The 14,558-nt window shown below is 41.1% G+C and overlaps 1 protein-coding gene across 1 annotated transcript in view; it reads left to right on the forward strand.

Annotated features, from left to right (window-relative positions):
* Positions 1–7,949: 7,949 nt before the first annotated feature.
* LOC111644923 (leucine-rich repeat transmembrane neuronal protein 4) overlaps positions 7,950–14,558 on the forward strand; it is a 45,034-nt gene continuing 38,425 nt past the window's right edge. The window contains exons 1-2 of the mRNA XM_023393900.2: positions 7,950–8,516; positions 9,016–10,599. Of these exons, the coding sequence (XP_023249668.1) occupies positions 8,486–8,516; positions 9,016–10,556 (1,572 nt within the window). The 5' untranslated portion in view covers positions 7,950–8,485 and the 3' untranslated portion in view covers positions 10,557–10,599. The remainder of the gene's footprint in view (positions 8,517–9,015; positions 10,600–14,558) is intronic.

Consider the following 14,558-nt stretch of genomic DNA (forward strand, 5'->3'; position numbering starts at 1 on the left):
GTGCCCCTACCCCCCCCCCCCCCAATCTCCCCACCTCTCCTCCCCCTTTTCTCCTCTCTCAGAGGCGTAGGCGTCTTTAAGCACATATAAGAGCTTATAAATATACTTTGTATACCAAGCATGTAAATTCGCCCGTTATCTGATCAATTAATTCTACATTTTCTCAATTTTAATTCTCGTTTTGTAGAGCCCTCTATGAATTCTAAAAGTTGGTGGTTTTACATACGTGTGTGTACGTGTGTGTGTGTGTGTGTGTGTGTGTGTGTGTGTCTCTCTCTCTCTGTATGTGTGTGCGTGCACAGCAGCCCTAACAGTTGCATTTTGTTATTTTATTTCGTCAGATTTCAGTTTATTTGCTTATAATCCAAATCCAAGCATGACCCCAGGGGCTACAGCAAAAGATGGTATCAAACACTGTGTAATAATACACACTGTTGACCATGATGAATATTTCCCTTATCTAAACAAGAGGGTGGCATGATCCAAATCCGCTCATTAATGAATTAATTCATTAACGCTTTCAGTCATTTGTTAAGAAACAACAGGAAGTTGGTTAATCAGGATTTTCGGTCCCTGTCTCAGTAGCTTGTTTAAAGGATAATTATGGAACAGCTTGAAGGTGATGTTGACATACAGCATCCGTCCACGCTCTCGAGCAGCAGGGGGAGTTAATGTAGATAAACAGTTAACACCTCTCAGTGTCTGGAGATGCTGCTGAAGAGGTGGCAAACAATAGGATTATTGGTATTCAAATGACTGGCGCTTATGAAGTTGGCAGTCATCAGACAGCAGGAGGAGATAGGGATACCTGTAATTCTGTGGCCATTTCATACTCATTTTTCATCCTTTGCTCATTCTGCTTTGAACAGACATTCATCACTTTGAACACAACAGTGTGGAAATCAGCATATCTGACTGCACAGCACTGGAGAGTCTGAATTGTAATGTGTGGTAACAGCAACCTCTTGTGCACGCAGAGAGAAATGCCCTGCTTTACGAGCTGCTGACATTGATCAAGACTTCACTGAAGATAAGAGCGAAATCAGCCTCCAGATTACCTGTGGTCACGACGAGATGAGCTAATGAATTCATGTCAATATTTAGCTACGAATGTGGTAATATCGTAGGTCAAACAAGATTTCCTCTGATGCCTGCGGATTGCATTAAGGAGAAATGTATTCATGAAAATCTGCTCCATGAGCACCACAGCAGGGGTGAATCTGAGAGGTGTGAAAATGAGCCATTCTGTTAAGATAATACCTCTCAGATTTATAGTAGCACATTTTGTAATTGAGTGTCAAACTAAATCTGCTCCTTAGAGGATGTGCTACCTCACACGTGTCTTGGGAGATCACGTTATTCAAGAAATGTGCATCTAAAGGATGGGGAAAACGTGCTGCTTGACAATGATGCTGTCAGGAGAGGCCACTCTGCAACGTTTAGGCAGAAGAACACTGTGTGGTGGTTTCTGCACAGAGAAAGAAGCCTGTAGCGCTCGGTGAAGGAGGCGGTGCTGCACTGACTGCCAGTGATCATGTGTCACCTCCTCAATTAGTTTATCAGCTGGTCTTATCTTGTATATGAAAAATAGAAAACGACTATGTATGCACACCGGCCGCTTCTTGAAAGTGACAATTGACAATGTGATCAATCTCCGACAGGTGACAGCTACTATCTTCTGCCAATGACACAAGGAATATCGAGCTGTGAAAGTGGATAATACATCACGACTTGATAGGCGGCACAAATAACCTGTTCCATTAAGAGAAATCAAAATACGACCTTTAGTAAAGTTACAGCAGGAGCTTACGGACAGCTGGATTTTGAATGTCTGCATGTAAAGTGGCTGGTTTAAGGCCTGCCATGCTGCAAATACAGTATGCACTACACACTGTACTGTGTCTGCATTTCTTCTCACTGCTATCAATATTTCCACACAGATGGAGTAGAGATGGACTGATAGATTTATTCATCTTCCACTGACCTTATACTCTCCTCACTGAGCCGCTATTCTCCACAAAGTGTCTGTCAGATCAGAAGGTGCAGGCATGTCACCCAACTAAAACCACTGCGGTAAGCAAACAGCAGATTATCATCCATGCTTATCTTTTCAAAAATGTCTTTCAAGATATTTGAAATATCTAAGATGGAAGGTAATCTCTCGATAGAAGTCGGTGGCTTGAGAGTTTTCTTGAGAGATGTGGGTGACAACAGAGTAATCCACAAAAACCTTCTCCGTGTTATCTGTAAATGTGTTTTAATGTTGTTTTAATATTGTGCTACTATCAGACAGGGTACACATTGTAAGACTGCCAGTGTGTGTGTCTGTGTGTGGGGGCTTTTCAGAGCATTACGTCGCTCATGCAAATACATGACTTTCACTCACTCAATCTTAGGTGCTTCATTAAAATTTTATTTTGCACATAAAGAACAAACAGCATGGGAACAAGCAGCCGGCACTCTGAACATAATCAACAGTAAAATGAAAGAGTATAACAGAAGAATAAACAGCCAGGAAGCTTAAAAAAAAAAGTCATTACATGGTTGTTTATTAGATGTGTCAGTGCACATAAATTATAATAATAATAAAAAAAAAAGAACAAACATGTGGTTGCTAATCACAAATTCAAGAAGGAAGTTTTTTATTTACTTTTATTTATTTATGTGATATTTACACATAAGGATATTTGTGTCACACTGACGGATCTGCCATTTGGAAGATTATTAATCTAAATTCAAATCTATAATGATTCAAAGCCGGGTGGAGTTTCAATTTTAGGTGACAGCCATCTCTGGATCTCCTGCTAAACTTGACGAACTTGATGTTTTTGAACCACCAACTTGGTTAGAGTTGATAACCCCACCTCTTTATCTAGATAAAGTTCCTTTGTTAACTAAAAGGAATTTTGTACCAGGAACCAAAGCAATTGAATATTTTAATAAAAAGAGGTCAATGTAGAATGGCCTGGCAAATAAATGCACCACTGAAGCTATAAATCTAACATGACGTGAACTTGATTACTTTGAAATAATGTGAGAAATACGTTCATTGAAGCTTTGATGATTTTCTGACGCAGTATCAGTGAAAGGTTGCATCAAGTTTGGTTTAACCGTGCAGTGCGTTATTTTTCAGATTTGCACAGGCAGTAAATTCATGCCCTGCTTTACATGAAGATGTACTTAAGTGTGTGTTTTGGGACATACCTCTAAGCCTCTCCTGCCCACGTAACACAAAAGATATGACCGCCAGGACCGAATCATGTCTCCTCATTGGCTGAATTTACTTTCTCACATTTCTCATTTAAACCCAAAAGTTACAGGAAATGCTGTATGTCATTTTTGCAATGTTTTTAATAGATCCTAAATAAATGTTATATTACCTGTTGTGTTTCTTCCTGTTGGAGTAGAAGCAGATCGTGTACAGTGCTATGCTATCATGATACATTATATATGAGGAAATGTACAAATGAACAAACAGAGTTGCAAACAAAGAACATTTACATCTGCGATGCAGGAAACTGCTCATTTTGCAGGAACCTATCAGGTATTATGGTTGTTTGACTCTGGATTTAAATATAGAACCCATCCCATTATCATCATTTCTATAATGCATCACCAACGGATCCTAGACTTCCTGGCAGAAGTGTTTTTCTTTATGCATGAAAGTGGTATTTGAGAAGGTAGACTAACAATATAAAGACTTGGTCTCATCATCATTTTCTGTTGAATGTTGCTGGAGAAAGGACTCTGAAGAGAACTGGTTCAACCTTTGGAAGAATGGTGTTTTAATGGTGGTTTAATGGTGATTTCAACCACCTCTCTCATTAACATCTTGAATGTTGTAACACCTCGGCTGCTGGTGTTTCTGAATATGAATCGGTCTTAAGAGACAAGATGTTTGTAACACATCCAAAGAAAATAGTCGCCTAAAATAAAACAGAATAAGAATCATCATTTCAATCCTTATTTCAAGTGCTTTGGCTTTAGTCCAGCTGTAGTTTCTAAGAGAAGAAGTTTTATTTAAAATATAAATTTTGTGGGTAAATCTTAAGGAAATAACTTCAACTTCATATAATCAAAGTCAATATATAAACCTTACTATAACAAAAGAGAAGTAGTATGCAACACTTTCTTTTTTTCTGTTTGGAGTCGTAGTAGCGATAGGGGCTCAAGTGCCAGATGTTTTGGAACAAGCCTTTTTATATACAGTCTATGGGACCAGCCCTCTGTATTTACCTGCTGCTTTGAAATTTTGTATGAGTAATTCGCAGGGTAATGCAAGTTACACATTTAGAAATCAGGGTCAGTGTAAATACAACCTGCTTCACCACTCTTTTAAGTCTCTCTTTGTGCTAATTATTTTACTATTTATGCATTTCTACACCCTGTTTCTGTGGGATTCATTATGCTGCAAAAAAGCAGGTCCTTCCCTTGCTGTATTATTCAGGGCTCAGTCAGTCACAGACAGTCATTAAAGTTTCATAGGAAGCAATTTGGTGCCTGAGTTATTTGCAAAGTGAGGTGAGTGCATATGGTGGTACTATACCTTTGTTGTTTATGGCCTGGTTTTCTCTGCTTTTCATGCCATTCTGTTCTCTTACGGGGTTAATTTTTACTCGATGACACCTGAGGGAGCATTATCAAACACTACCGACAATCATTAAAGAGTCAGCACATCACAAAATCTAAAACACAAGTCCTTTTATTTGACAAATGTTTCAACAAGCTGTCACATCTCAGTTGTTAGTCTGAAAAAAAAGCCAGAAAACATTCACGTTGGTAGAGTCAAAAGAAGTTGAGGTAGTGATATTCTTTCCAGTGTTGAAAGTTGACTATAAATATACTGTGAAACTCAATTATTGATCCATGGCAGTTCTGCATTGCTCGCATATGCCAGTTATACCAAATACCCCAAAAAAGCTGAATGAAATGTGAAAGTGGGTCATGTCAGATTTGTTCGACAATATAAACAGACCATAGGGAATTTACAAGAACTCAGCATGGCATGATTGCACAGTAGCTGCGTGCAGTGATTTTTAACCATGGGATTACAACAGGAGATAACACGTTTTGTTCATAGACAAATCTTTTTATTTATTTATTTCCGTATATCATCAGAGATTTAACAAGATGCAAACCAAAATAACCACTACTTTGTTTGTGGATAAGGAGAAAAGAGACCAAGAGGAGAAAAGTCATGACAGACAGCACTAGAATTGTACAGTATATTTTGAAATTATAACCAGTTTTCAACCATGAATATATGAACATAATTGTGTATAGTGGGAACTTAATGGAGGACAGGGATAAAGTGTCATTACCATATACTCATTTATGCACTATAGAGTTCATTAGAGTTCACACTTCTTTTAGTTCATTTGATCATCTGAAATTATTCACTCATAATTTGAAAACATGATTCTTGATCTCTCGAAAGCTGCCAACACAGATCGCTTGATGGATTATCTGTGTATGAGTTCAAATGGAATGGTTTTTTGGGGCTTTTTGTGCCTTTAATGGACAGGACAGTAGAGAGACAGGAAATGGGGAGGCAGAGAGAGGGGGAATGACACGCAGGAAAGGGCCGTCCAATGCGGGAGTCGAACCGGGGGCCGGCTGCAGCGAGGACTGTAGCCTCTATATATGGGGCGCCTGCGTAAGCCACTGCGCTACGCGACGTAGTAGTTTGATTATTGTACATGAATACATGTACTCCATGCTACTATTCAAAGGCATAACCCTAGCACGGCTCTATTCTCGGGCCACTGCTCTTTCTAATTTACCCTTCAATGCTGCCGACAAAATAATACACTTTTTACACACAAGTCTCATTTTACACAACATTATAGGGGTACTTATTGTATAACTAAAGCCTTAGAGAAGCTGTTGCACGAACAAACTGCAGAAAATCTGTAGCACTCAACATGCCTCTGTGTTCTGTGAAGATGTAGTTTTAGATTAATCGATGTATTTTGTATTATCTCTTTTATTTTACGCTTGTGTACCATATGGAGTCACACTTGAGTCTAACAAAAGATTAATGAATTAATAAAATTCAGTTCATGTTCAACAATGCTTGGTTTGGAATTATCACAGAATCTTTTAATGGCACATGAGTGTAACGCACACTGAAAGATATGCTACACTGAAAGCTTGTACAGTGTACTGGGTAGTAGTTTGACATTCTTCCAGTCACCTTGGTGTGTGTGTGTGTGTGTGTGTGTGTGTGTGTGTGAGAGAGAGAGAGAGAGACAGAGAGAGTGGGAGAGATAGAGCAGCTAGCTTCCTGCCCTGTCCTTCAACTCCAGTTAGCGGATTGATCTAACAATGGGAATTAAATCAGTGAATGCCACTGAAGTGCTAGATGCATCAGTTTTATTTTTGTTTCCACCGATTTCTTTGTCACAAACTATTTGCAATTTGAGCTCAAATGTTCATTATCATCCATTACCAGTAATTACGCTACTCATTAAGTACAGAGGCAGAGGGACCCATTAGAAGTGATGGTTTTGACCCTGACTCAAAGTCCCATTATGAGGTCCTGAGAACACCCTTTGTTTACGCATGACGCATAGCAGAGTCAATATGTAACCATGAGTAGAGAAGAAAAAAACCCTGCGCTTTCTTAACTTTTTTTGGCATGAATTAAATATGACATTTAAAACCAGATAAATGGGATAAGAACATACACGCCTTTAAACCCATCTGTTGTTTTCCTCTCTATGCTGAATTCACACCACCTGTCAGAGGTTTCTAAATGCCATTTTGACATTACATTATTTCAGGTTAATTTTCAAAGTCAGCAAATATAAGAAAGCAACATGGCCAACATCTGGATCCCATAGACGCCAGAGTAGACAATGTACATGTTTTTCTTGCTTGTTACTGTGCTTTATGGTAACACAAACCAATAGGCTTAACAAGCTGACCTTTTCATGACAGGCCCACCTGCCTATGAAGCACTAATTAAGAATCATATTAACATCTGAGATTTTGCCAACAGTTCCTTAGATATAGGCACAGATGCAAAGTAAAAGCAAGAGGGAGCTGCTGAAGTTAGTGGGGGGCAGTAGTGGTTACAATTACACTTTGCAGACAGGAGATGGTAATTGGCTAATTGGCTATCAATTAATGCAATAAACTATAGGCAAGTGGCACAACAACAGTAAAACATAATAATAGGCTACAATAGGAAATTGACTTGATTATCAGCGAAGGAAATAACTAAGTGCATTTACTTTAGTAATATAACAAAGTTAAAGTTAATTTTTACGTATGCTTACTTTACTTAAATATTTCAATTGTATGCTGCAATGCCTAGTTTACCTACCTAATATTGTAAGAAGACAATATTTTAGTCATCTACATGTATTTGACATAGTTAATAGTTATTTGTAGATTAAGCTTTTAGAAATATGATGAACCTTTATAAAATCAGCTTGACCACCTGCTGCAGCATTGCAAATGCTCCATAGATGTTAATGTCAGTAATAATGTTCCAACAGTATATTAAATATATAACATTAAATAGGGCCATTCTGTATGAGTACTTCTACTGTTGAGGCTTAGTCATGTGTGGCTGTAATGAAAATATAGGTAATAAAAGTCACAGACATTTCTCAGCTCCCTGGTAAATTGTAATTTCGTGGTATTTAATCCTGAAAATGTCCTAATAGGCTGCTCAGGAGCGTTGGACTGTGTATCTTCACAAATATTTAAATGCAGAGCAAACAGTCTTCCCATTCCCCTGCTTTAATTGATATGCAGCCTCTGTACCTGAGGACAATGAAGTCTACTTTAGTGAAGGCTGCGGAGAGTCACTCAGTGACCAGGAGAGGGCATCTCAAGTCCTGAAACGAGCGCCAGTGAGCTCAGTCAGATCCTACCCCAACATCATTCCTGTTGCTATACAACTGATTTATTCTTGATGCCACGGTCATCGGGTTTAATCCACAGCAGACTGCGCCTTTTTCCTCCCACTGTCCACATCTGAATTGAGACACATCCAACTTGTCGGCTTCGGACCTCAGTTTATTCCTCTCAAATTTCTTCACTTGGTGGGTTTCCTGTCTCTTTTCTGCCACTACTTCACCTAGACTCAACAATTGGCGACTCGGCTGTTACACTGTAGGTTATTTTACAGCCTCGCAAAACGCGCTAAACAATGTCGTTCTCGTGAGGAGACAAGCTTGAGTGCGTCCAACCAAGGGCTTTGTGAGGTGGCGGTCAGAAATATGCATTATCAAGCTCATGTTGTGCGGTAACGTGGGAAACTACTGGCAGAGGCTGATGCACACCTTCTGGAGCCACTCTCATCTCCGACAGGTGTGCGGCGGCTGTGCGCAAAGCGGATCTGGCTGCGGCGCAAAGTGCGTGTGTTTTCCGTGCAGACAGGCGTCCTGGGTGCTTGTCCAACTATCTGGACAAAACGCCGAGTGCGTCTAACATGTGGACGTGGAACGGCTGCAACAGAGAGCCCTGAAACATGAGGAGGAGCCGTCACCGCGCAAATATGGGTATGTAGACTGTTCTGCGAGGTACTTAAAGCCTTCCTTTCTGCGCAAAGTCTTTAGTCGTTTGCCAATTACAATTCACTTAAAGCTAATGTTCCTGGTGTCTTTGCCCCCCTTCGGTGTATGAATGATGACTGCAGGCTGTGGGATCTGAAGGAGCCTTTCCTCTCAACAACTATTTGACAGATAATTCCTGATGCATGTGGTTCTCAATCACCTTTTCCATGTCTCGAGAACATGACTTTGACTGGGATAATGGATGTAAGTGTGGGTGTGTGTGTTTGTGTGTGTGTGTGTAGATTTGCCAGGGATGCAAATGAAGAAGGCTGCAAATAACCCACTCTGTTATCAAATGCCTGAGAACACAGTATGGGTGATAATGTTTTTTTCCTTAATTCATTTCTATTTTATTCAGCTGTGCCTCATTCCGGTCTGTGCTTATTGGTTCTGTTTGCTCCATGTTTAATGCTCTGAGATCTGTCACTTTTCTGTGTGTCTGCAGGACTTCCAGTGCTTTTCAGATGGCTTGTATTCACAGTGGTGGTGCCCGCCTGGTTGCTTGCCGCTCCAAGCGCCATCCGTGAGCGTCCCTGCCCCCAGAGCTGTAGATGTGATGGGAAAATAATATACTGTGAATCCAATGCCTTCCGTGACGTGCCCAGCAATGTGTCTGTAGGCACACAGGGCCTGTCCCTGCGTTACAACAGCCTGGTGAACCTCAGAGCCCACCAGTTTGCAGGGCTGAGTCAACTAGTTTGGCTCTATCTCGACCATAATTACATCAACGCTGTGGATGGCCAAGCTTTCCATGGGATACGGAGGCTGAAAGAACTGATTCTCAGCTCGAATAAGATCACGCAGCTAAAAAACAACACTTTCCACGACGTTCCGAATTTACGCAATCTCGACCTTTCCTACAATAAACTGCAGGTTCTCCAGCCTAACCAGTTCGTGGGTCTACGGAAACTGTTGAGTTTGCACTTGAGGTCAAATTCCTTAAAAACTGTCCCGATGCGAGTTTTCCTTGACTGCCGCAACCTGGAGTTTCTTGATATTGGCTACAACAGGCTACGGAGCCTCACACGTAATGCCTTTGCAGGACTCCTTAAGCTCATCGAGCTTCATTTGGAGCACAACCAGTTCTCAAAGATAAATTTTGCTCATTTCCCTCGCCTGACTAACCTGAGGGCGCTCTATTTACAGTGGAACCGTATCAAACTGCTAACCCAGGGCCTGCCATGGATGTGGACTTCCTTGCAAAAGCTGGATGTTTCAGGAAATGAACTCCAAGTGCTGGACCCGAGTACATTTCAATGCCTCCCAAATCTCCAGACACTTAATCTGGACTCCAACAAACTCAGCAATGTGTCTCAGCAGACGGTGGAGGCTTGGATCTCGCTCACCACCATCAGTCTGGCTGGCAATTTGTGGTACTGTAACCCCAACATATGTCCCCTGGTGGCCTGGCTCAAGGCCTTCAAGGGTAACAAGGAGTCCACTATGATTTGTGCTGGCCCTAAGGAGGCGCAGGGAGAGAAAGTGACAGATGTGGTGGAGACGTATAACATTTGTACAGCAACGCCGGCTCCTATCCCCTCAACAACATCTTCCCTCACTCCAGCATTTCAGCCCAAGCTGCTGCCTCTCCCCACACAGTCTGTGGTGGATAAGAAGCTGATCTGGAACATGACAGCGTCCCCGACTCCTTCCGAGGCCTCCCCCACCATCCCCTTGCCAGAGTATGTGTCCTTCCACAAGATCATAGCTGGTAGCGTGGCCCTCCTCTTATCTGTGGCTATAATTCTACTGGTTATCTATGTCTCATGGAAGCGCTATCCCAGCAGTATCAAACAGCTTCAGCAGCGCTCGGCGGTTAAAAAGCGCCAGAAAAAGGCACGGGAGACTGAGCGCTCCCTTAACTCACCGCTGCAAGAGTACTATGTGGACTACAAGCCTTCACACTCAGAGACTATGGATGTGCTGGTTAATGGGACAGGACCTTACACATACACCATCTCAGGCTCCAGGGAATGCGAGGTATGACCGTTGCCCTCCAAAAATCCATTTCCACTGCGAGGCATGAGAGGTAAATTTTCTAACAATCTGCGGAGAAAACTACTGTTTTTTCTCCTCTGCTCTGCTCTTGTCTGTTTAGTTTTTTTCGGGATAAGGAAGTAAAGGTCGGTGCATGGTGACTTGTTTTGCAATATGCTGGGTTTGTTCAGTTCCATATGATTACCCAGCTGTTGTTCTGAATCATGCAGTTTTATTGCTAAAATATGATTCCCATTAGTTGAAACTGCAGTGGCAGCTCCTCTCCCTGCATAACTTACATACAGCAAGATGCATTATACACAGAGTAGGTTCATCTTTCATTCCTGACACAAAAGAGCCCATTGATGAATCTATGTATTATCAGCCAGCCTGTTATTTATTTATTCACAAATGGCTCGCAGTCCTGAACGAAGTAATAAAAATTTATTAGATCAAGTCACTGTGCAGGTGGTCCTCTCCTATCCTGTGTGTTTGCTACAACAGCTGTAGTAGCAAATACACAATCCATTTGAGTTTTGATTGATTTTTCCCTGTATTTAAGATATGAATATTTACAATCACACCTGCTGCTCATATAGCCCATTCTGTTTTTCTGCCTCTAGCAGTCATGTACTTAAGATTTTACTCTTTAGTTTAATTTACAAAGTTCAAACAGTCACCGCAGGCTGGAGAACACTCAAAAAGCCCGAAGCCAAATAGAGGATAAATTATGCATTTGGGCCTGATTTCTGTCTGGCTCTTGTGTACTACTGCAGAAGCAAACTGCATTATACTACTTTTGTTTAATCTCAGAAACATAAAGAAACTATTCGGCTACACAAGTGAAACTTTTTGTCCAAAGAGTTCAAATTGAAATTCTCATCCTAACGCTGGACTCCCCCACATGACTGACTCTGAACCACTGTGCGGCACAGAGGGATTGAGACAGAAAGACTAATCAATTTGCTCATGCTTAATTAGGCACTTTTTGCCTGTGTACTGTTTTTTTTCCCTAATGCCATGCATCTGTCTTCCTTTGTCCGGCAGCTTTTTTTTTTCATTTGGAGGTATGGTTAAGTGTGATTAACAGGACATGTTGTGTTGGGAAAGATGTAGTGTCACTGGAATCTTAGCTGCACCTTTTGTCAGGCTAAGCAGACATGCTGTGGGCTGCAGGAGACATCTTTCTTCTCCGTTATATCCGTCAGCGCAGCTCAGAGACCAAGTTTTATCTCACACTGCCACGCAGTTCATTTCCTATATTCCACGTGGAAGCTATAAATCATTTTGGAATATGTTTTAAGTCGTAGGATTGTACTGTAGCACCACTTACATTCTTCTTGTGTCCTTTTCCGAAGTCACTGGGGAGCATAGCACAAATATGTCCCATTGTTTTCAGTAATGTCACATACCACGAGGTACACAGGTTGCTAAATCAGCTCTTTGTCAGATTATCTGTGGCAGAGCATTTCTCAAACACAAGGGAAGCTTGAGGTGAGATGGCCGGCTTATCAATCTTGTAGCTTTCATGTGAGAATGTGGTGTGGGAGCATTAAATGGCAGACCTAATGGGGCTTCTGCTAGCTAGAATAACTAATAGCCCATCAGAGGTAAGGAGCCGAGACTTCCCTCTGCTTTGTTATTCCTTGCCCTCTACAGCTCAAGGGAGCAGCCTGAGTTGTTAAAAATGTAATGGGATTTTTTTTGCCGTGTGTGTAGGTGTGTTGTGTGTGTGCGTTTGGGCCAAACACTGCAATGCAAAGCAAGAATACACAGTACAACAGGGGAGTTTTAAAACCACCATCACCTTTTTATGCATGTTAAGGTTGGAGTGCACTTTCAAACGGTTTCAAACTGTTTTCCATCCAGTACAGTCTCATTTTTACCAGCCCCGCACCAGAATTCAGTATAAGTTGTAGTTCAAGAAGGCCATGATGTGCAAGTGATAGTGTTGAGGTCTATTTGCATCACAATAAAGGAAATGCGGCACAACATCTTCTGACATATGAGAGGGTTTTTCTGTTTTATTGAATGGCTCACAGTGGAGAGAGTCAAGGAAGATGAAAGTGAGAGAGAGGGTTCAAACTCGCAGTCAGAGGCATACTGTAAACGCCCGAACCCAGTGAGCCCCCAGCATATTTTAGCTACCCCAGATAGCAAGCACTTAAGCTATTAGCTGCATTTTCAATTAGGAGAAAGAGCTTTGTAATTGAAGCCTGTTATCTTCTGCACATGCCCAGACCAACAGACTTGGAGTTAATTTGTTTCTATAGATTTCCCCCAGCACAGCTCAGCAGGTTGACTTCGACGCTGCAAACCGAGCTCGCCGAGTGTGAATTCTGATGAACACTTTGAACTGTGCAGTTCCACGGTCTTCCTGTGACACATTATTTAAATAAATAAAAAATAAAAACCTCTCTCTGTCTTGTATGCCATCCACTTCTTTGCTCACAGAGTAGCTGCAGTGGTTGCTGTCCACCCACAGATCATCCCCTGCGAAGTTAGCTCAGAAAATATTAAGGTGAAAATCCCACCGTCTCAGCCAAAGGCGATTCTTGTGCTTGGGTAGAATTTTCAAGCATTAACAAGGTGAGGAGATCCTGCTCACGGATAATTAAAGTGGGCTGTGAGAGGGCAGATGAAGGGAGGAGAAAGGAAGGTTTGGAGCTGCTGGTGCATCTAACTGACTGTTAAAAATGCCTGTAAGATTAGACTAATAATTACAATTTCCAACTTTACTAATTTTCAAAGCTGACATGGTCAGAAACACTGTAATGTCAACACCGGCGAGCAGCCCAATTTTTTGAAATAACAATTTAGACCAACACAAGCCTTAATCATGCATTACGTTGTTTTCATTTTTCTCTGCATTTGCACTCAGAAATGTGGCACCCTGTGTCCCCCTCCTGGTTATATTAAAAACTAATGGCCTCTATGGATCTAATTAGTGTTTGCCTAGGACAAATCCTGCAGCTGTGGGTACATTTTATTCAACAAATATTTGTTTTAATTTTTAGGCGCTAGAGTACGAGTCCTGTCTTTAAAATGTCAGCAATAAGAGACAAAGTTGATGAGTGATCAAAATACACTGCCTCTGCTTGGCGAGATGGCAGCTTGCACTTCATCTGTGTGTAAATGCACAGAAGGCAGGTTTCCATCATGTGAAGGGAGTTTGACAGCTCTCAGTATTTGTCATTCATTTGCTAAATAAAGGATAGCCACATGAGCGCCTGATAGCGTCTAAAAAGGATGTGTCATTTTTGAATGCATTAGTTAGTAAGCTGTGGCGCAGCACACACTGCTGTAACTTAAACACATTTTAATGACAGCACTGCACAACACACTACTGTAATAAGAAGTAACACATACACTGTATGACAAATGACTCGTCATTTTTGTTTTTTTGGTTATTCCTTAGAAAAGCTATATCTTTTGCCATTAATTCTCATTTTGCCTGGTCGTCCTCTTGTTTGGTGAAATTGAAAATTACTGTAACTGCGAGACTGGATGGCAATGATCCATGGGTCCACAGAAGTAGACTACTTAGCTTTTATCATACCTGATGATTTTGTGAAAAATGGGCTTTGGTCAACTTGATTCAAACCAACTACAGCAAAATGCAGGAAGAAACAGCCTTTTAAGTGAATTGGCTGAAATGGCTGTTACACAACATCATTATTTTAGTGTCATGCTTCACATTTTGTAAGTGGTGGCACTGAAAAAGCCCCTGTAATAGATTTCTGTGTATGAGCAAGCACATCAGACTGTTTCAAGGTGCTTTGATATGCTGGGGATATGTATATAATTATGGAAATTTTACTTTTTTCAGTTTGAAATTCATATTTTTATGGCAGACGAGCCAAATAAATTACTCTTGACAGCAACAGGCTCAATGTTGTAATTCATATTTAATCTGTTTAAAGGAATAGTTGGACATTTAAGGAAATACACTTATTTGCTTTCTTTCTGAGGTTGGTACCACTTTCATGTATACAGTAAATGTGTAGTTAC

This window comes from Seriola lalandi, unplaced genomic scaffold (assembly GCF_002814215.2).
Source record: "Seriola lalandi dorsalis isolate HSWRI2012SDOR001 ecotype SW California unplaced genomic scaffold, Sedor1 jcf7180002054945, whole genome shotgun sequence".
Lineage (NCBI taxonomy): Eukaryota > Metazoa > Chordata > Actinopteri > Carangiformes > Carangidae > Seriola > Seriola lalandi.